The sequence below is a fragment of the Neomonachus schauinslandi genome, chromosome 5 (genome assembly GCF_002201575.2).
Source record: "Neomonachus schauinslandi chromosome 5, ASM220157v2, whole genome shotgun sequence".
NCBI lineage: Eukaryota > Metazoa > Chordata > Mammalia > Carnivora > Phocidae > Neomonachus > Neomonachus schauinslandi.
This window is the reverse complement of record NC_058407.1, coordinates 157,200,139-157,223,410: the sequence shown is the minus strand read 5'-3', so window position 1 is coordinate 157,223,410 and position 23,272 is coordinate 157,200,139. Positions and strand designations below refer to the sequence as shown.

Here is a 23,272-nt window from a genome sequence, read left to right as displayed (position 1 = left end):
CCAGTCTCTCCCATGATCCCCAGCGCGGCAACCTGCCTTGTGGTTTTATTTCAGTCATTACATTGCTATGGAACTTTGGGATAGTCCCTCAAATTCCCAAACCTCCAGAGTCCCCAGCTATAAAACACAGGGATAAGACTTGTTGATTATCCCTGACCTAGAGGACAAGTCGACATCATCATTTAATCCAATCTAAGATGGGTGAGTGTGTGCATGTGTGTTTTCATTTGAACTATTATTGACTTCAGCAGATTTTCAGAAAAGTTGGATTTCTATTGGCTTGGTGTTTCCTTCTTGATCTATGAATCAACAAGTAGCTGACAGCTAAGGGAAGAAGGTCATCCTTTGACCTTGGTCTGAGACAATGCTAAGGGAGCTATAGGTGGGAGCAAGGGCTGTGTCTGGAAGAATTCATGTGCCTTATTAAGTGGCTTGGCTATGGTCAGCCTGCCTTCTGGGAAAAGATGATCCTTGATAGCAAAGTCCTTCATATACACTCCTTTCACTCCTTTTTCCCCCGCAAATCCCTAACAGCCTTTTTAATACAATCTTCGATTTTCCATCTTTTGTTAGCGTCTACCTCTTTGTGTTTTAGCGTAAGCCTGGAGCATAAGAATAGTCTTACGATTTGGGATGAGGGAAAATGCCACAGCCTTATGGCAGTCTTTAATGCCATAAGTATATAGTGGTTCTTCTTTTCCCTTGGTCAGTTACCCCTACCCTAATTTCATATTTCCATAGCACCCTGGGCATCCTCTCTCATAATAGTGTAAACCTTCTCTATACGTATTTCTTGTGTTTCCCACTAGGCTGGGAGCCCTATCGAGGCAGCTTCTCTCTCTCTCTTTCATATCGCTTTCAATTGCCATTTGGTCATCTATACATATATTTGTGGAATAAAAGTCAGAATGAGGGCGCCTGGGTGGCTCGGTTAAGCGACTGCCTTCGGCTCAGGTCATGATCCTGGAGTCCCAGGATCGAGTCCCACATCGGGCTCCCTGCTTAGCAGGGAGTCTGCTTCTCCCTCTGACCCTCCCCCCTCTCATGTGCTCTCTCTCTCTCAAATAAATAAATAAAATCTTAAAAAAAAAAAAGAATGATACGTGATTGACTCTAGAGCACTGTTCTATTCATTCCTGTATCCAGGGACACTAGAGATTCTTGTCCATCTTCCATCAGTGGACCCACATTTCATATATTTCCTTGGCCTTTATTTCCTGCCTGGATGACAGATGACAAAGTATGATTACCTTGTCCCATAGGATATTTTCACAATTAAAAAAAGTGATTTCACGTATCTCATATCTGAAAATGACACATCCTCACCCCCTTGAGAAGCTAATCATATGAACTCACCTCTCCCCATGCCAGTTTGTCACACAAAAGCCTGAGGAGATCGCCCCCCAACTTTATTTCCAGAAACATTTGAGGACAAGCACCAGCCCTAGTTTTCCACCTTCTTTGTCTTCCATGTAAACTTGCAGGAGTCAGAGCTCCAGGCACAGAATTCATAGCTCAGAGGCTTGAAAACTTCGCTCCCATTTTATGTCAAGAGGATCTGTTTGGTTCTGTTGTATCTAAAAGAACCTTGAGTGTGGAGCAAGGGAAAGGCCACAGGGAGGAGAACTTGTCTGTGTGTGGGGTGAATGGGGGGTCCTGACCAATAGGGAGAAGGTTTACATTTGAATTCCTGAAATCCAACCAGTCCTGTGCTATGGAGGGCTTTTCTTCTGGCCTGAGCTTTGAGATCAGTGCTGGTTCATATTCTCTTAACATTCTCATAGTTGTCCAGTCTGAGTAAAGATATAATCTTGGAACATTATAAAGGCATGTTGTTATGGAAGGGGTATTAAGAACCTCCTCCCTTCTCCTCTTCTTCCTCCTTCAAATTCATCATCATCAATATCATCATCTCCATCATCATCACCATCACCACCATCACCATCAGCACCATCATCACCATCACCACCATCACCATCAGCACCATCATCATCATCACCATCATCACCATCACCATCATCACCATCACCACCATCACCACCATCATCACCATCACCATCAACACCATCATCACCATCATCACCATCACCATCATCACCATCATCACCATCACCATCATCACCATCACCATCATCACCATCACCATCACCACCATCACCATCACCATCACCATCATCACCATCACCATCATCACCATCATCACTATCCATTACATCATTCAAGCTCTTCATTCTTTTCAAATATCCTCCACCAATTCATTCATTTTGATCATCACAGAAGCTCTGAGTGGTAGGTGAGGGCAGAGCTTAAATATACCCATTTTAGAGATATGAAAAGTAAGGTTTAGATGGTCAATGACACTTGTCCAAGATGCACAGAGAGGCAAGGACAGACCTCAGCCACCTCTCTTCTGACAGCAGTGAGGCATTAGTTTTCTTTAGGGAGTAAGGGGGCTGAGGGTTTTCAGATGGGAACGAACAGGAAAAGTAAGGAATTGGATGAAACTGAAGTCATGGTTTTCATATACAGTCGAAAGGAAGATAAATGGGGCTGCTGAGTGCTTTTGCTATTATTGCTCTTGTGCTTTGAGCTGGTAGGTCTAAGTGGCAAGGCCAAGGCTTTCATACGTTTCAGGTACAGAATAATACTGGCAAGAAGCAATGACTATGGGAGCACTGACAGCTGCACTATTGGGAGGGATGAATTCTCCTTTTCTCATCTCTGAACCACACGCAGCAGTTTCCAGAGCTGTGAATCATCCATTCGAGGGAAAAGAGGGGAATAGAAAATTAAATATAATTCATGCTTTGCTAATTGAAATCAAATACAAAATTCAATCTCCTGTGAGTTGCAATGCTCACGTTTAAATAGGGCAGAAGTATTATTAACCTGACTCTATTTTAGCAGGTTGACTTGGCTTTTCTGGATAGGAAATAATTCCTTTGTCAAGTTTCCCCACTGAAGAAGGGGACATGGCTTACTGGCTCACTCCCAGAGTCACATGGATCAAGCTAGAGTAGACACTGCAGAAAATAGACCGTAAGCATGTCAAGTTTGCATTTCTTTTCCAAACCATGAGCTTTCAACCATATCGCCAAATAGACCCCTAAGATAAAAGCCCTCAAGCTCTCAAGGCTTTGGCTTCTGTCCAATTTCTCCAGAGAATTTAAGCCTGCTGTTAGATGCAAGAGTGTATACATACTTTAAGGCTGGGAGGGGCGGTTCCCCACTTTTATTTTCCAGGTGAGAATGGCCTATTGGTGAACCGTCGGCTCACCCTATTAAAAACAGATTTGCTTGTCATATTTACTCGAGGACACACAATTACTAGGTTTCTTTTTAAATGGCACTTAAGGTGTTGATGTTCTGGGTTTATGGGGACGGAGAGACAGCCAGGGAGATGGAAAGCGGAAAGTGAGTGTAATTGAGGGGCTGAGTCAATTGTGTCCACCCAGCTTAGAAGAGATGAGGGTAAGGGTATAATGGTCCCTCTTGGCTGGTAGAAAAATATCTTTAAAGCCTTCTTAGAGTCAGATGCTCCTTGGACTGTTGTGAGATTAACCCTTACCTAGTTCTCACTGAACTCCCCCCACACACACACCAAAAAAGAGAGACCCTGTTTGTCCCAGGAAGCCATGACACCCTGGGGGCCATTTCTTTTGGGAGTAATCCCCACAAAAGCTTACAAGGACGACAGGGCCGAGAATGACAGGGCAAAGAAATAAGCAAGCAAGACTTGCCTCCATCTGTTCTGAATCCCAGCACCTGTAAGAATATTTTTGAAAAGATAGGTGACTGAGCTCCACCCTAGAGCTCCTGATTCCACCAGAAGTGTGGTCAGGAATGATGGTCAGGAAGCTGTAGCCTGAAAAAAGCCCCACAGCTGCCCTGATGGGTAGCTAGACCCCTCTTTGCTCTGCTCATACCACAAGGCCCACATCAGCCCACAAAACACTGTTCTGAACTAGCATGCATTTTCTTCTTTCAAAGAGATGGGTTTGTATGTGCCTGTATGTGTTTACCTGTATCGTCTTTTGCTTTGGTGGTGAAAGCATATTTGCTGCCTTCGGTTCAAAAACCACTTTCTTATCCAGCAAAAAATTATTTGTAAGGTTGTTTCTGAGTCTAGTGTATCAGTCCATTCCTTGCCAGGGTTAGTTAAGAGAGAGAAAGCTGCACTCCTTACAGAGTCACTTCCTTTGTGCTATTTTGAGAATTATCTGGCCCTGAAGACAGAATCTCCCATAAGATTCTCTAATCTGGGGCTTTCTGGCCACCCCGGAGGAGGAGGGATCATTCCAGAATTCGAGGGTCAGGGTGGGGTTGGAGGTGACCAATACAAACACACCATCAAAGCCCATCAATCAGGTTGCATTAAGCTTTATAACAACACAATTTTCATTTAGCGGGAGAAATGAGTTTAATAACAGGTGAACAGACTTAGCTCCCCCCACTCATACATATTTCCAAATTTACTAGAACAGTTCCTGGTTTTGGAGATCTGTGAACAAGTGCTTGGCGTCAAACGCGGCCTTTTAATCAAATCAGAGTAAAGGGAAGGAACACTTCATTCAGCAGCCCTTGATAGGGGTGTCCACAGACAGCCCTTGCCCTCCCCCGCATCCGCAGACTGGATCTGAAGACCCGCCATAGATGGAGGGTCTGTCCCTGCCCCAGTGTGCCATATGTGAAGAGAGTAAGTGAAGCATCAGATGACCATGAGGAGGACATGGTGGGGCAAACAAGAATGGTGACTGATCCCCTGTTGGTTGTGTTGCTCAGGATTACTCATAATGGAAGACATGCCAACTATCTGGTCCTTGCCCGTCTAAGGACCCCAAGGGACAAAGCCCGTCCTAAAAACATTCCTCAGAACTGTGGTGCTAAGGGTCTTCACGTATGGAGACCTCCCACCAAAAGATATGGCCTTCTTTTTTCACCCCCAGAAATAACATTTATCTTTACCAGCCTCAGGGCTCGGAACTCAAAGGCAATCATACGGCTCCGAGAACAGCCATGCAGGCCTGATTCTATCACGAGGGCCTATGCTAAGCTTCACCACAGCCCAGGACCCTCCTTGGAGGGCTCTCAGAAAGAAGGCTTCCAAGGGTGTCAGCTTTTATTTTTGTGTTTTTTTGTTTTGTTTTTTGTTTTCTGGTGAGGAATGTGCATGCCTCTGCCTTCATAAGGTGAGGAGAGGGGATGTCAAAGGGTTGTGGGATGAGACCTTTAAGGAGAAGGCTAGAGACACCTCAGAGAAAGGACCTTGCTCCCTAGGAGTCCTGGAGCACTCAGCCACAAGTAGAATTCTGGAGAGATGCCAAAGCAAAGGTTTGTACAGCAGAGGGCTGTGCCAGATGCAGGGTTAGGACTCAGGCTTCTAAAGTGGCCAAAGTAGACCTTCCTTCCTCTTTTTTTTTAATCACTTAAAGAAACATTCCTGGCATGGTCTCTGACCTTGACAGCTATTTATCCTGTCTTTAGACTCTATTAATTTAGCAGAAGACAAGAATTAGCAGTGGCTCCTGGTGGCCATCTGGTCAACCAGATGCTGCTGCCCCGGCAAACCCAATGCCTCCATGAGGATGCCATGGGATCCATCCCTTTGCCTAAGCCTACAGTGCTGGAAGCAATCCCAGCTGGACAAAGGAGGGGGTCTACTTGGCACCCCAGCGAAGCTGAGGCCACAGACCCCAGTGGGGGGGATTTCAGGACTCAGGTAAGGAGCCTCCTTAGCTATTCACTAGCCTTCCCTCTGCTTCTCTAACCTCATTTGTCACCCTCTTCCCGTTCCCACTGGAAATCTTGACCAGTCATTTGGTAAAACATCATGTTGAAGGGCTTGTAGAATTTCTGCAGTCTGTGGATCACATCGGGGTCGATGCGGGGATGAGTCCGACCTTTGCTCTTGCCTAAGCATCTTGGGGCACTGCTGTCTTCTGGCTTCTTTAGACAAGGGAACCCCTTGGTTTTGTTGAAATAGAAATGTTTTTCAGTCACGACACGCTTGAGGCCTAGAAAATCCTGTACTTTGGCCATTTCCCCAGCAGGGTCCACTATGAGTCGCTCACCACTGACAAAGAGGATTTGGGAGAGGGGGAAATACTGGAGCCAGTTTTCCAGGTGCAGAGCATAGATCCCTATTCGAATGGCACTCCAGGAGGCGTCGATCAGCCCTAGGGTCCGGTTTTTGAAGGCCAGCACCTCGAAGGTGGGGATCTCGGGTTTCTTTGACAGCGTCTGGGTATAGTCAGAGATGGCCCTGGTCACGGGGTTCCTCACCACCACGATCAGTTTGATGTCCTTGGCCATGGCGTGGATGCGCTTGGGAGCCTCATTTGTCACGAAGTAACTCGGTGTCTTCTCCATGGTTACCTGGCCGTCCAGAGTCTTGGGCATCACATTTCTGGAAGAGGGAGGGAAAGGAAAGAGAGTGGTCATTCCCATCCAGAACTGTTTTAACTATTCACACAAAACGTGTGACATAAAGAGCCTCGTGGGGAGCTACAAAATAAAATTCGTTGATAAATCCTAAGGATTCTTTTTAACTCTATGTCCCACTATGGCTCTGATTATGGTATTATCAGGACAGGCAGCAGGTTCCCTTCATTCTTGGGAACCTCATACACCTGGGTTTCAATTGCAGCCCTATCTCTTACCAGTTACGTTCAATGGAGATATACTCTTAATTTCTCTATGTATTAGTTTTGTGTAATCTCTGAAACAGAGGTAATGACAGCACTTACTTCCCACTGTAGTAGAAGGATTAAGGGAGATAACACTTGTAAAGCATTTAGCACAGAATCTGGCACGTGCAAGAGCTTAATAAATCAAGGAAATTACTATTGTCGTAGCGGCTTTTGGAAAATGTTTGAGCACCCCAAGAACTCAAAGATTATCTAGACCAGGGGTTGGCCAACTACTCCCTGCCTCTCATTTTTTTTTTGTATGGCTCGCAGCTAAGACTGATTTTTAATCTCTAAACGGTTGGGAAAAGACCCAACATAATAATAATAACATTTTGCGATGCATGAAAATTATATGAAATTCAAATTTCAATGCCCATAAATAAACTTTCCCTGGAACACAGCCACACTCCTTCCTTGATGTACTGTCCCTGGTTGCTTTCGTGCTACAACAGCAGAGCTGAGTATTTGCAACAGGGACTTTAAGACACACAGAGCCAAGCATATTTACTCACTGGCCCTTTAGGAAAACGTATGCTGAGCCTTGACCTGGTCCAAAGGCACCATTGTGCAAATGCAGAAATGAAGCCTAGAGACAGGGAAACAGATAGGCTTTGTGACCTGAACCAGTTCAATCACGTCCCCTTATTCTCTTCTGTAAAACCCTAGAGCTCACCTCAAGTTCAAGTTCAGAATAAAATGACATACAACGTGAAGGCATCAAGCATGGGTCTGACTGTAGAAATGGAATTCTTCTTTACTTTGCTCCCCAGCTTGCCCAGTGAGCCAGTGGTAGATCCCACACCATGTCTCTCGGTTTCCTTCCCTTAGGATGCATCTCCATGCCCACCCCTCCATCCGTGTTCACCTTCAGAATGGCCCCGTCCCATTTGGGAGCTTCAAGACATTAAAGGGGTTTTGATGCTATTTGTCCCCTAATTCCAATGTGGCAGGCCTATCAATGATAAAAGAGGCTCGGGATCCTATTACACAGTCAATTTGCTGTAGGCATATGTAGACCAAAGTTAACCGACAATAAACCTGTTATACCTGTCGGTACAGCAGGCCATCAGCCACCATGTGTTCCATTAAATCTATTCACTTCTGAGCCCTGCACCAAAGTGGTACATTTAGGATTACACAAGACCTCTTTTTTGTGATGACATGCTTTTAAATGTCTCAGCTAATAAAACTTAATACAGACGAAGATCCCTTAGCTTCCCCTACTATAATTAAATTTATTTACTATCGCGTGTGTGGAGAAAGAACGACTTTTCTTTTATCTCTAATTCACATGCTCTGTCAATAATTAATTGCTACTGGGTTTTGAGCTTTCTTGGCAAGCACTTTTATTAGGCAAGAGGAATTTGCCCAGTAGAGAGCTTCACATAGAATCAGATGTTGTTAGTGCGTAATGGCTGGACAGCCAGAGGTCTTCACATCAAAGCCATAGCCCCAGCCACAGTCGTGCTCGTCTTGGACTAACGTATTCTCCAAAGTGGTTTGAACACCTTCATGTGCCTGTTGGGCTCTCACCAGATTTAACTGTCTCCTTCGGAGGTGCAGGGCTCAGGAACGCAGAGCCTTTGGGAGTCAGATGTGCAGGATTGAAGAATTTCTGACTACCCTCGCCCCTGGGAAGTTGATAAAACCTGAATTTACTCTGAAGTTCAGAGGACCTCTAGGAAGCGTCCTTAATCCACATTGAACCCCAAGTTTCTCATCTCAAAAAAAAATAGGGCTAAGCAGAGTGCCTCCCTCCTGGGATTATAATGAAAATTAAATGTGATAATGCAGATAGATCACTTAGAATAGTACCCGGTGAATACCAGAGTCTTTAAAATCTACACTAGGTCTATAAGACCATCGGCACAGCAATTCTTAGAGAAAAGCAAGGAAAAAATACTTCTATTTGACCCAAACATGGCAAAGCTGAACAACTGAACGAAGGAACGGGTCTAGGGATAAAGGCTATTCTCATTCAAGCCCATATCACCAACCACACTTCCTGACCTGGAGGCTGGTGATGGATGAATTCAGCCTGAGTTCAAGGAACATGCCGATGTCCTATTTTTATTTCAACTAGAGAGATATATTCTCTTAGTATGAAACTCATGTTGCATTATGAAAATATTAAATAAAGACTGATGTAAAAAAAATACCTGAAGACAGATATTTTTACATGGCCCTACCCAGATTTTTAATCCCTCACATATACTGTTGCTTGTTTATTTCATGGCCTTTTTTTTTTCTTTAGTGCAAGAGCAGCTGCTAGATTTTTCTTTTTTAAAAAATTTTATTATGTTATGTTACTCACCATACAATACATCATTAGTTTTTGATGTGGTGATCCACGATCCATTGTTTTCGTATAACACCCAGTGCTCCATGCAGTATGTGCCCTCCTTAATCCCCATCACCAGGCTAACCAGTCCCCCCTCCCCCTCCCCCTCCCCTCTTTTCTTCTCTTTTGTTCTCTGCCATTCACTTCTCAGACCTCGGCGTGCATTTGTTTTTACGATGGGCCCCTTTCAAATTCATCTCCTTCACTTTGGCTAACTGCTGCGATCTGTCAAGACGTGTAGGGACCTCAAGTCTTTATCTGAAGCATCTGGGATGAAAGGACACCCCACCTCCAAGCCAGTGTGTGCCCAGCTCCGTGCTCAGTGCAAAAGGGAACGAGAGGAGGGGTGCCGGGAAAGGCAGAGGGGAGCAGAGGAGTCTAAATGTCTTTGATCGTGTTATAGATGAATTAAATAAAACATGTTACTGAGGGAGAGGTCCGGCATTGGGGCACACATGGTGAGACCATCTCATTGAACCAAGAAAGAGCCGTGTGGTATGAGCTACCCAGGATTTGTTGTCAGTAAGAAGATCCACAGGAGCTGCTCAGCCTCTATGAAGTAGCCATTCCCCCTTCCCAGAACGGATTCTGCACCAGTTATATTCATTCATTCACGAATTCCTTTTCACTCCGGCAGTCCTTGCTAACTACCTGAATCATAGAGCTTAGAATACTGTCATAATAGGATTTGTTCCCAAGCCCTTCCTGGCTAGTCTCAGTCCCTCGAAGCCACGGGCAATGTTCTATTCACCTATGTATCCCTTGGATCTAACCCAGTGCCTGCCACATATGGTGGCCACCCCCTCACTCTCTGGGGTTGTTGGATGAACCCAGGAATGGCATACGGCTGAAAGCCTGATCCCTGGATGCAAGGAGAACTAGGGCACAGCTTGGAGGGCATGGCCCCTCTAAGTAGATTTTCCACGCACGGAGGTTGGGCATGAGTGAGTTCTGTGCCATCCCTGTCTGAAAGACCATGCACTTCAGTGTGGACCATATGGGGAGAAAACACCGTGCCTGGGCTTGGAACAGCTCGTTAACAGTATCTGCGGTGCTCAGAGCAGCTGTGACATCAATGTCAACACACAGGCCTGAAGCAAGAAGCGTTCTGCAAGATCACACATCTGCTCTCATAGCCCCAAATGTTTGTGAGCCACCATCCAACGCACTCACCAGCCCCCACTCCGGCTCCGGGGGGTGGGGGTGCTTGGCAGAGCACAAGCTCTGTGTGAGTGTGGGTCAGCGCTCTAGGGGCCTCTCTGGAGACGCTGCCAACAAAGGTTATCACCCTCCGGTCACAGAGTGCTCGCTCTAGGCTGTGGTCTGGATCCAAATTCTGATGCCGGACCCACTTCTCTAAGCACTTTCAAGACACTGGACTCTCCAGCCTAGTTGGTTAAGCGCACAGACTCTGGACTTTCCGAGTTTGGATCCACTTACTTATTAGCTGTGTGACCCTGGGCGAATGACTTAACCCAGGTAATCTGTATCTCAGTCTCATTATCTGGAAAACAGGCATCATACTAATAAGATCCATCTTGGAGGGATTTTATGAAGATGAAGTAAGTTAATATCGAAAAGAGTCCCTTATACAGAGAAGGTTCTCAATACATTAGCTGTGAATGTTTAAACAACTCTCTTAAGAAGACACTACTGTTATCCCCATTATAGAGGTCCAGAAACTGAGGCCCAGTGAAATGGATATGTTTGCCCAAAGTCACAAAAATGGAGTTGAAATTCAATCCCAGGTCTGTCTCGCACCATAGCTAGCCTGAGCTCTTTGTGGCTGCCTGACAATGCTTAACGGAACTAGAGAGGCTGGGCAAGGTCATAGGACTGGCCCAAGGTCACTCTGCTAGTGGGTGGCAAAGCTGAATGTTAAAACAAGCCTCATTATGTTATGTTGTAAAGGTGGGCTGTCACTGACCTACCACTGGGAGTTACAGAAATTCAGGCCAGAATCCCCAGAAATTCTTGCCAGATCAAGCTACATCGTTCAATTTGTGATATCTCTCTCTAGGGCCTCCTCAATTGAAGCAAATGGATACCATCATGAACGCCGAGGGAGAAAGCAATCACCCGTGTTAGATATAAAGTGCCCATTCTCTCTGGAAGGGTCAGTGGCAGAGCTTGCCTTTGGCTTGCCTGAATTGGAGGTACGTGGGCAGCTCACATTTTCCCAAATGCATTTTCCCGTGGAACAAGTGGTGCATAAATTAGCAATATCTTCTGAGCCCTCCTGATGAACTGTTAACCAAGAGAATGGTAGTTAGAGCAAGGGCATGAGGTAGGACCACTCACTTAGAAAGTCAATCGAGCTCTTGCTGTTTGCCAAGCCCGGAACAAGGGAGTTCCACACGGTTCTCCTGGCTAAAGCTCACAAATACTATAGGATTGACTGAGTCTGTTATATAGACGTGGATCTGGAGAGCTAGGGTGACCTTGAACCCTGTCCAAGAACACATAGGCAGGACTGTGCCCTGCCCAGTTCTCTTGGAAAGTCCATCGTGCTTTTTAAGCCCAGATTCAGGAATCCTGGAAATCTCTGAAGGCTGATATTCAAACTATTTGGAAACTACCTGTCTTATATAAAAGACCCGAGAAAAGCAGCATGCCCTGGGGCCATATGACTATCAGCCAAATTGAAGCCAAGAAATCAGGGATCTTGAGTTAGAGCTCAGACTTAAAAACTAACTTGCCGAATGAATTGAGGACAGGGATTTTTCTCTCTGGAGCTGCACAATGAAAGGGCTATGCTAATATCAATCCTCTCATTAATCCCATCAAGTTTTTTTGGTGTGTCTTATGCACCAGGTGTTGGGTATATACTGATAATCATGCATGCCTGGTACCTGCCCTCCATGGACTGTAAGTTCTTTGAAGGAAAGGTCTGAATAGCCCATGTTTGGTCTGTGGCTCAGATGGGACATCTCTGTTGTGGGCAAATGTCGCCTTTCAAACCAAACGATCCCCACCGAGTCTCAGCTGCATTCCTGCACGACCACAGGAGGAGAAGGAGGAGACGAGAAGGTGCGGGCAGAGGAGAGGAACAGAGGAGGAAGAGAAGTAGCAAAGAATGAAGGAGATTAGAAGGGAGGGCAGAAATAAAGACAAGAAGAAAGGCAGAAGTGAGGAAGGAGGAGGAGAAAGAGAAGAAGGAACTGGGCTTTGAAGATACACAAGGAATTTAAGTAACCAGAAAAAAAATGAGGAAAGCAGCCCAGTTTTAAATGACACATGGCCACATTGTGGGGGAAAAAAAGCAAACCCAGGTCTTAGGCATTTTTGTTGTTTTGAAGTTTGGGCCAGGCAGGTACAGCTATTTTAGGGTTAGAAGGTTTAGGCTGGTCTTTGTCAGGGAGGCGGTAGGAATGTGAGCCCTACTGAAGTAGGCAGAGAGGGTAGATACTTCTTATTCCCCATGTTCTCAATGAACCAACTGAGGCTCAGAAGTTTTGTGTCTTGACTAAGATCATACAGCTCCTCTGTGGCAGGGTTGGGATTTGAAATCCAGCAGAGCCTGTGGTCCTCACCACTCTTCAATATGACAAGGAGAGGAAGGTCCAGAGTGGAGCTAGAGCCTGGAGGAAGGGATAGACTATCAACCTCCAGTGGAGAAATGAGGGTCCAGTAGGCATTCTTACCCAGAGAGAAACCTGCATAAGAGTTAATAAGGTCTTAAGATGTGGTGGGACATGGGTAGGATCAGGGAGAATACTGAGGAACTTCCTCCTAATGGCTTTGATATTCCCGACGTCAGAAAACTAGGGCCATTTGCTAAGCTTGAGGGCCTTGGGAGTGGGGTTATGGGACTCAGAGCAGATGGAGCTGGATGATATATTAATAATTTATGGATTATAGTGACGTACGGAGAAATTATCCTGGGTTTGGTTTTTGCCCTGGGAGACTCATCTGGAAAAAAAGGTGGGGAATTCATTGCTACCTTCACTCCCCACCCCAACCACCACCACCATACATCCCTTGGCCCTTGGGTTTCAAGAAAGATTTTTATTCTAATACAAATTAAACTTGACCTGAAACCCACATGACGAGCCTGAACAGAAGTCCTCTACTTATCATTATTCAGAGCCACCTCTGACACCTTTTGTAAGGCAGCCCAGGGTCCTAAGGGGATACGTTTCTGAAGACATCATCACAAGTGAATAAGGCAAGTGTCTGGGATATCCATAGATGCCAGCAACCAGAAAGGGGAAGTGAGGGAATAGGAGAACATATTCCACTCTGAGAGAAGAATTACTTGGGAAAAGATGCTCCTTATTCCCTTCTGGGGACTGCCAAGTGTCATGAACCACATGGGGTGGCACTTATCTCAAAAGATCAGAAGTTAATGACACCACATACACTAAGTCTTTTTGGGGCCAGAGACACAATACAAGACTAATCAAAACAGAAAAAAGGAACACCCCTTTTGGGCCAGTTCCAGTTCAACAGTAAGCTGACACACAGCTATTCAGAGGCGGTTCTCGATCTCCCAAATGAGTGCAATGAGGACTCCACAGTTTTTTGGTTTTTTTGTTTGTTTGTTTTTAATCAACACAATGGTGTTTTCACTCCCTGAATAGTCGGGAGCTGGTCAGAATATTAAGATCTCGAAACGCATGTTCTTGGATCAGGCCCCAAAGAGAAACTGGTGCCAGGCAGATTGAGGACTCACAGAACCTTCTCTGGAGCTCAGAAGAAGACTAGGTGTTCTAGGCGTGCCCAACTGCCTCTGGAGGGTGGAGAAATGCCAGTCTATCACAGAGGGTTGAATGCCTTCCCTCGGATTTCCATATTGATCTCCTATCCTATAGATGTTTCCCTTCACTGGATCTGAGTTTTGGGACCACTTATCCAAATAATTATACGTTTATTATTGTCTATATCAGAGCTATATACAATTAGTGTTTCTTCACCAGAGAAAGCCAAGATCACTATGCTGAAACAAATTTTAGCCAAAAAGCAAAAGAAAAGTACCCATTCATGTGTTGCCAGGCACTGTGCTAGAATCAGGAGATAAAACCAAGAGCAAGATCTTGCCCTGAAGAAGCGTGCATTTTTGTGAAATAGTAAGAATAGTTTAAGAGGTCAGTCCTTGTTTCTGAGAATCCATAGACATGCATGAGTTTCAGGTTGGGAATCACTGGCCAAGGGTCAACTGAATCCCAGCCCTCCCCCATCACCTCCTTCAGAAGCTTTGCTAAGTGCACGGTCATCCTGACAAAGGTGTGTGTGCCCGAGCATTTAACTTCAGGGTTCCATCTCTAAACCATCTGAGCAAACCCACTGCATGCCTTTGAACCCCCCGTTCCATCTTGGTTGAATGGGGATAACATCTCCTATTTATTCACAAGAAAATGTATCAGGCGTCCTGGTAGAGAGCACGGGTACCTAGCCATTCTTGCTGCCAGTGTAATGTAGCCCATAGTAGGTGTGAACAAATTTATTTGTTGAGCGAGGGTAGGACAATGGCCCTGCCCCAATTCTGAATCTGTAGGACTACCGTAGTTTGCCTAATAGAGGCACCCCTATGTAAATGATGACTCTGAGCCACAGAAACCCACCTCTCAAGTAGGCGTTGATACAACCCACTCTTAGAGCACCAACAGGTTGGTTGGGCATATATTCCAGTAAATTACTAGAACTCTTTTTCTCTTTGCCACCCTGAGGTGCCCAAGCATTTGGGAAGCTGCAGTCCTGGACAGAAGCTGGCCACTTTGGGGGGTCATGCCTCATTTTATGCGAGTTGTAGGCATCACTTCCATTTCTCCCTGTTGTCTGACTTTCCCAGCGCCACCACCTGTCTTTGGCATCGATGAGACCACCATGGGATGGAAGTGAACTTGTTCAAATGGTTTGATCTAGAAAACACATATGGAGAGAAAGCAACTATGAATTCGACAATCCTTTAAAATGAATTCAGATTGCCCCGTGTGTGTGTGTTTATATGAGATTTTTATTGATTTAGATTCTACTCCATGTGTGGCATCTATAGGGACAGGGAAGTCCTTTGTAATAATTCTCAAGCCCACAGGTTGGAAGCATGGTTCTAAAGTCTAAACCATTTTCTGCCTATAACCTCAGCTTCATCCGCAGCTGTCCCTCCAGCTCTTTTCTCTTTTGTTATTGGACCATCTCGCCCTGGAGGTTCTAAGACAAGACGCTCCCTGACTTTGAATCCGTGAGATTCTGGAACACACTTCACCTGCCCCTGCCTGGAGTTTCCACCCAGAGCGCCCCTCTCTGATACTTTATTCATACACGTTCAAAGAGCGCCCCACTGCACGTCCTCACACACCAATCTCCGTTAGCTGTTTTATTGTATTTTCTTTCCTCTGGCTCAGCGTTTCAAAGGGCAGGTGCCACAATTAAATGATGATTATGGAAGGGGGCGGAGCAAGATGGCGGAGGACTAGGAGACCTGGATTTCATCTCCTCTCAGGAATTCAGCTGGATAGGAACTCAACAGGAGACTGAAGAAAAGAAGAGCGACAACTCTCTGAACAGAAAAGCGACCACTTTCTGGAAGGTAGGACATGTGGAGAAGTGAATCCGAGGCGATATTTGGGAGGATAGACGGCGGGGGAGGGGCCTCCGTCGGCCGCTTCTGGCAAGTGATAGAACCACGGAGCACAGAATCGGAACTTTTAGAAGTCGGCTCCGCCGAGGGACATCACTCCGATGGCTAAGTGGGGGGTGGAACCCTCGTGGGACAGTGTGGTCTCAGGACCCTCGAGGACACAGGAAGACCGGGGGTGCCTGAGTGTGGCAGAGCTCCCAGGTATTGGAGCGGGAAAGACAGCTGCAGAGACGGAGTCCAGGCATGGGCTCTCAGCTCGGGGTTCCCATAAACCGTGATCCGCAGCACAGTTGGGCCCCTGTTCCTCCAGCAGGGACCCAACAAGCGGCAGATCTGGGGAGACTCCCCTTGCTCCCCCGGGAGGAACGGTGTGGGAGCGCACCGCAGGGATCTGCTGGGTTTGGAGACTCCACATGGGGTCGTGTGCCAGAGATAGAAACACTTGGTCACAGGCCGGGTGAGCACGGAGTGCAGCCGGAGACCGGGGAGACGGCAGTGACTGACGGCTTCTCTCTGGGGGCTCACTGAGGAGCGGGGCCCTGAGTTCTCGGCTCCTCCAGGGCAGATTGGGAGGCCGCCATTTTCATTCTCCGCCTCCAAAGCTGTACGGAAAGCTTGCAGGGAACAAAACCTCCCGAGGGCAAACCCGAGCAGATTACTTAGCCCAGACTGGGCAAGGGTGGGGCAATTCCGCCTCCGGCAAAGACATTTGGGAACCACGGCAACAGGCCCCTCCCCCAGAAGATCAGCAAGAACAGCCAGCCAAGACCAAGTTTACCGATCAATGAGAATGGCAGAACTCCAGTGCTAGGGGAATAATGCACATAGAATTCATGGCTTTTTTCCCATGATTCTTTAGTCTTTCAAAGTTATTTTTTTTAACTTTCTTTTTCTTTCCTTTTTTAAAATTTTTTCCCTTTTTCAACCAACATCTTATCAATTCCTTTTTTTAAAAAATCTTTTTTATTTTTCATTTTTAGAGTCATATTCTATCCCTTCATAGTAGTTACCCGTATTTTTGGCATATATATATATAAGTTGTTCTCTCTTTAAAATTTTGAGATAGTTTCTTCTAACAGATCAAAATATACCCTAAATCTCTAAAGTATGGTTTTTTTCCTACTCCCCTGCCTGATCACATTCTCTCCCTTTTTCTGTCCTTTTTTTTTTTAAATCCTCTTCTTTCTTTTTTCAAACAACTTCTTATCAATTCCTTTTATAAAATTTTTTATAATTTCCATCTTTACAGTCATATTCCATCCCTTCATCACATCAACCCTTATTTTTGTACATATATAAGTTTTTCTTTCTTTAAAATTTTGGGAGGCACTTTCTTCTAAAAGACCAAAATACACCCAAAATCTAGTGTGTGGCACTGATCTAATATACCAGCCTGATCATATTTGATCACATTATGTTTTTTTTTGTTTTGTTCTGTTTTTGTTTGTTTTTACCTTTAACTTTTTCTTTTTTTTCTTTTTCTCTTTTCTCTCTTTCCCTTTCTTTTCCCACTGCTTCAGGTCTTTTCTGATTTGTTTAGAGTATATTTTCTGGGAATGTTGTTACCCTGTTAGCATTTTGTTCTCTCATTAATCTATTCTCCTCTGGACAAAATGACAAGACGGAAAAAATCACCTCAACAAAAAGAACAAGAGGTAGTACCGACTGCCAGGGACCTACTCAATACGGACATTAGTACAATGTCAGATCTGGAGTTCAGAATCATCACTTTAAAGATACTAGCTGGGCTTGAAAAAAGCATGGAAGTTATTAAAGAAACCCTTTCTGGAGAAGTAAAAGAACTAAAATCTAACCAAGTAGAAATCAAAAAGGCTATGAATGAGGTGCAATCAAATATGGGGGCGCTAACTGCTATGATAAATGAGGCAGAAGACAGAATCAGTGATATAGAAGACCAAATGATGGAAAATAAAGAAGCTGAGAAAAAGAGAGATAAACAACTACTGGATCACGAGGGCAGAATTCAAGAGATAAGCGATACCATAAGACGAAACAACATTAGAATAATTGGGATCCCAGAAGAAGAATAAAGAGAGAGAGGGGCAGAAGGTATAATGGAGCAAATTATAGCAGAGAACTTCCCTAATTTGGGGAAGGAAACAGGCATCAAAATCCAGGAAGCACAGAGAACCCCTCTCAAAATCAATAAAAATAGGTCAACACCCTGACATCTAATAGTAAAACTTATGAGTCTCAGAGACAAAGAGAAAATCCTGAAAGCAGCTCGGGAGAAGAGATATGTAACCTACAATGGTAGAAACATTAGATTGGCAACAGACCTATCCACAGAGACCTGGCAGGCCAAAAAGGACTGGCAGGATATATTCAGAGCACTAAATGAGAAAAATATGCAGCCAAGAATACTATATCCAGCTAGGCTGTCATTGAAAATAGAAGGAGAGATAAAAAGCTTTCAGGACAAACAAAAACTAAAGGAATTTGCAAACACGAAACCAGCCCTACAAGAAATCTTGAAAGGGGTCCTCTAAGCAAAGAGAGAGCCTAAAAGCAACATAGACCAGAAAGGAACACAGACAATATACAGTAACAGTCACCTTACAGGCAATACAATGGCACTAAATTCCTATCTTTCAATAGTTACCCTGAATGTAAATGGGCTCAATGCCCCAATCAAAAGACACAGGCTATCAGATTGGATTAAAAAACAAGACCCACTGATATGCTGTCCACAAGAGACTCATTTTAGACCCAAAGACACCCCCAGATTGAAAGTGAGGGGGTGGAAAACCATTTACCATGCTAATGGACACCAAAAGAAAGCTGGGGTGGCAATCCTTATAGCAGACAAATTAGATTTTAAACCAAAGACTGTAATAAGAGATGAGGAAGGACACTATATCCTACTTAAAGGGTCTATCCAACAAGAAGATCTAACAATTGTAAATATCTATGCCCCTAACATGGGAGCAGCCAGTTGTATAAGGCAATTAATAACAAAAGCAAAGAAACACATTGACAACAATACAATAATAGTGGGGGACTTTAACACCCCCCTCACTGAAATGGACAGATCGTCTAAGCAAAAGATCAACAAGGAAATAAAGACTTTAAATGACACACTGGACCAAATGGACTTCACAGATATATTCAGAACATTCCATCCCAAAGCAACGGAATACACATTCTTCTCTAGTGCCCATGGAATATTCTCCAGAATAGATCACATCCTAGGTCATAAATCAGGTCTCAACCGGTACCAAAAGATTGGGATCATTCCCTGCCTATTTTCAGACCACAGTGCTTTGAAACTAGAACTCAATCACAAGAGGAAAGTCGGAAAGAACTCAAATACATGGAGGCTAAAGAGCATCCTACTAAAGAATGAATGGGTCAACCAGGAAATTAAAGAAGAATTTAAAAAATTCATGGAAACCAATGAAAATGAAAACACAACTGTTCAAAATCTTTGGGATGCAGCAAAGGCAGTCCTAAGAGGAAAGTATATAGCAATACAAGCCTTTCTCAAGAAACAAGAAAGGTCTCAAGTACACAACCTCACCCTACACCTAAAGGAGCTGGAGAAAGAACAGCAAGTAAAGCCTAAACCCAGCAGGAGAAGAGAAATAATCAAGATCAGAGCAGAAATCAATGAAATAGAAACTAAAAGAACAGTAGAACAGATCAACGAAACTAGGAGCTGGTTCTTTGAAAGAATTAACAAGATTGATAAACCCCTGGCCAGACTTATCAAAAAGAGAAGAGAAATGACCCAAATCAACAAAATCATGAATGAAAGAGGAGAGATCACAACCAACACCAAGGAAACACAAACAATTATAAGAACATATTATGAGCAACTCTATGCCAGCAAATTAGATAACCTGGAAGAAATGGATGCATTCCTAGAGATGTATCAACTACCAAAACTGAACCAGGAAGAAATAGAAAACCTGAACAGACCTATAACCACTAAAGAAATTGAAGCAGTCATCAAAAATCTCCCAAAAAACAAAAGCCCAGGGCCAGATGGCTTCCCAGGGGAATTCTACCAAACATTTCAAGAAGAATTAATACCTATTCTTCTGAAACTGTTCCAAAGAATAGAAATGGAAGGAAAACTTCCAAACTCATGTTATGAGGCCAGCATTACCTTGATCCCAAAACCAGACAAAGACCCCATTAAAAAGGAGAACTACAGACCAATATCCATGATGAATATGGATGCAAAAATTCTCACCAAAACACTAGCCAGTAGGATCCAACAGTACATTAAAAGGATTATTCACCACGACCAAGTGGGATTTATCCCTGGGCTGCAAGGTTGGTTCAACATCTGCAAATCAATCAACGTGATACAATACATTAACAAAAGAAAGAACAAGAATCATATGATCCTCTCAATAGATGCAGAAAAAGCATTTGACAAAGTACAGCATCCTTTCTTGATCAAAACTCTTCAGAGTATAGGCATAGAGGGTACATACCTCAATATCATAAAAGCCATCTATGAAAAACCCACAGTGAGTATCATTCTCAATGGGGAAAAACTGAGAGCTTTCCCCCTAAGGTCAGGAATGGGGCAGGGATGTCCACTCTCACCACTGCTATTCAACATAGTATTGGAAGTCCTAGCCACAGCAATCAGACAACAAAAAGAAATCAAAGGCATCCAAATCGGCAAAGAAGAAGTCAAATTCTCACTCTTTGCAGATGATATGATACTTTATGTGGAAAACCCCAAAGACTCCACCCCAAAACTGCTAGAACTCATACAGGAATTCAGTAAAGTGGCAGGATATAAGATCAATGCACAGAAGTCAGTGGCATTCCTATACACCAACAACAAGGCAGAAGAAAGAGAAATTAAGGAGTCAATCCCATTTACAATTGCACCCAAAACCATAAGATACCCAGGAATAAATCTAACCAAAGAGGCAAAGAATCTGTACTCAGAAAACTATAAAATACTCATGAAAGAAATGGAGGAAGACACAAAGAAATGGAAAAACGTTCCATGCTCATGGACTAGAAGAACAAATATTGTGAAGATGTCAATGCTACCTAGAGCAATCTACACATTCAATGCAATCCCCATCAAAATACCATCCACTTTTTTCAAAGAAATGGAACAAATAATACTAAAATTTGTATGGAACCAGAAAAGACACCAAATAGCCAGAGGAATGTTGAAAAAGAAAAGCAAAGCTGGCGGCATCACAATTCCGGACTTCCAGCTCTATTACAAAGCTGTCATCATCAAGACAGTATGGTACGGGCACAAAAACAGACACATCGATCAATGGAACAAAATAGAGAGCCCAGAAATGGATCCTCAACTCTATGGTCAACTAATCTTCGACAAAGCAGGAAAGAATGTCCAGTGGAAAAAAGACAGTCTCTTCAACAAATGGTGTTGGGAAAACTGGATAGCCACATGCAGAAGAATGAAACTGGACCATTTCCTTACACCACACACAAAAATAGACTCCAAATGGTTGAAAGACCTAAATGTGAGACAGGAGTCCATCAAAATCCTAAAGGAGAACACAGGCAGCAACCTCTTTGACCTCAGCCGCAGCAACTTCTTCCTAGAAACATCGCCAAAGGCAAGGAAAGCAAGGGCAAAAATGAACTATTGGGACTTCATCAAGATAAAAAGCTTTTGCAAAGCAAAGGAAACAGTCAACAAAACCAAAAGACAACCGACAGAATGGGAGAAGATATTTGCAAATGACATATCAGATAAAGGGCTAGTATCCAAAATCTATAAAGAACTTCTCAAACTCAACACCCAAAGAACAAAGAATCCAATCAAGAAATGGGCACAAGACATGAACAGACATTTTTCCAAAGAAGACATCCAAATGGCCAACAGACACATGAAAAAGTGCTCAACATCTCTCGGCATCAGGGAAATCCAAATCAAAACCTCAATGAGATATCACCTCACACCAGTCAGAATGGCTAAAATTAACAATTCAGGAAACGACAGATGTTGGCAGGGATGCGGAGAAAGGGGAACCCTCCTACACTGTTGGTGGGAATGCAAGCTGGTGCAGCCACTCTGGAAAACAGTATGGAGGTTCCTCAAAAAGTTGAAAATAGAGCTACCATATGACCCAGCAATTGCACTACTGGGTATTTACCCCAGAGATACAAAAGTAGGGATCGGAAAGGGTATGTGCACCCCGATGTTTATAGCAGCAATGTCCACAATAGCCAAACTGGAAAGAGCCAAGATGTCCATCGACAGATGAATGGGTAAAGAAGATGTGGTATATATATACAATGGAATATTATGCATCCATCAAAAGGAATGAGATCTTGCCATTTGCAATGACGTGGATGGAACTGGAGGGTATTATGCTGAGCGAAATAAGTCAAACAGAGAAAGACATGTATCATATGACCTCACTGATATGAGGAATTCTTAATCTCAGGAAACAAACTGAGGGTTGCTGGAGGGGGGGGTGGGAGGGATGGGGTGGCTGGGTGATATACACTGGGGAGGTTATGTGCTCTGGTAAGCGCTGTGAATTGTGCAAGACTGTTGAATCACAGACCTGTACCTCTGAAACAAATAATGCAATATAGGTTAAGGAAAAAAAAAAAAAGCAGGAGGGGAAGAATGAAGGGGGGGAAATCGGAGGGGTAGACGAACCATAAGAGACGATGGACTCTGAGAAACAAACTGAGGGTTCTAGAGGGGAGGGGGGTGGGAGGATGGGTTAGCCTGGTGATGGGTATTGAGGAGGGCACGTTCTGCATGGAGCACTGGGTGTTATGCACAAACAATTAATCATGGAACACTATATCTAAAACTAATGATGTAATGTATGGGGATTAACAGAACAATAAAAATTTTTTTAAAAAAATGATGATTATGGAGGTATCAGCATGTTTGCACTGGGTCATCGTGCTCACGATTTAATGGACGGTGACAGGAGAGGGGTCCTCTCGGGAAGGCTGCTTTCCAAGTCTCTCCGCCTCCCCCCTGCACTCCCAGCTGTGTGTCAGCTCAGCCCTGCCTCTGGGACGTGGCCAGCCTCCTTCCTTCTCACTGGCATCCTGATGCCGATCCAAGCCCCGCTTGCCACGCCTCCCCAATGCACACTGAAGCCCTGCGGCCTCTGACCATGCGGGCCGCCGCAACCCAGAGGGACAAAGACACTGCTTTTCGTGAAGGTGACGCCCCGTATGCCAGGTTCTCATTCCAGTCTTGCCTTTTCTGGGACCACCCCTTGCTTTTTTCCACCTGCTTCTCAAGAATCTCACCTGAGCCCTTGGTGGAGGTTCCATCATCCCCTGGTTGCCTAGAGCATCACTTGATTGGCCATTTGTGGCTGTGCCTCCGGATCCTGGTGTTCTGCCCAAAAGGGAACGTCCCCCAAGCTGTTGGCAGCGGACGCACCTGCCCTCTGGCCCCAAGAGCCTGCTTCTGCCGTCCTTACTCTAAAGGACATTGGAAAACCTCAAACTCCTCACTATATACAGTGGAGATCACAACCAAGACCAATCGCAGAGCATGTTTTGCGAGGATTAAAAGGGCTGGTGCTTATGAGGCTGCTGTAAACAATATTTGTGTTCCCCACCCCTAACCCCCAAATTCATACACTCATCCCTAACACCCAATGTGATGGTATTGGGGGTGTGGCCTTTGGGAGGTGCTTAGTAATGAGG

General features: G+C 44.5%; 1 protein-coding gene across 1 annotated transcript in view; it reads right to left on the bottom strand.

Annotated features, from left to right (window-relative positions):
* Positions 1-5,769: 5,769 nt before the first annotated feature.
* Positions 5,770-23,272, bottom strand: part of HS3ST4 (heparan sulfate-glucosamine 3-sulfotransferase 4) — a 402,971-nt gene continuing 385,468 nt past the window's right edge. The window contains 1 exon segment of the mRNA XM_021700565.1: positions 5,770-6,406. Coding sequence (XP_021556240.1) covers positions 5,770-6,406 — 637 coding nt within the window.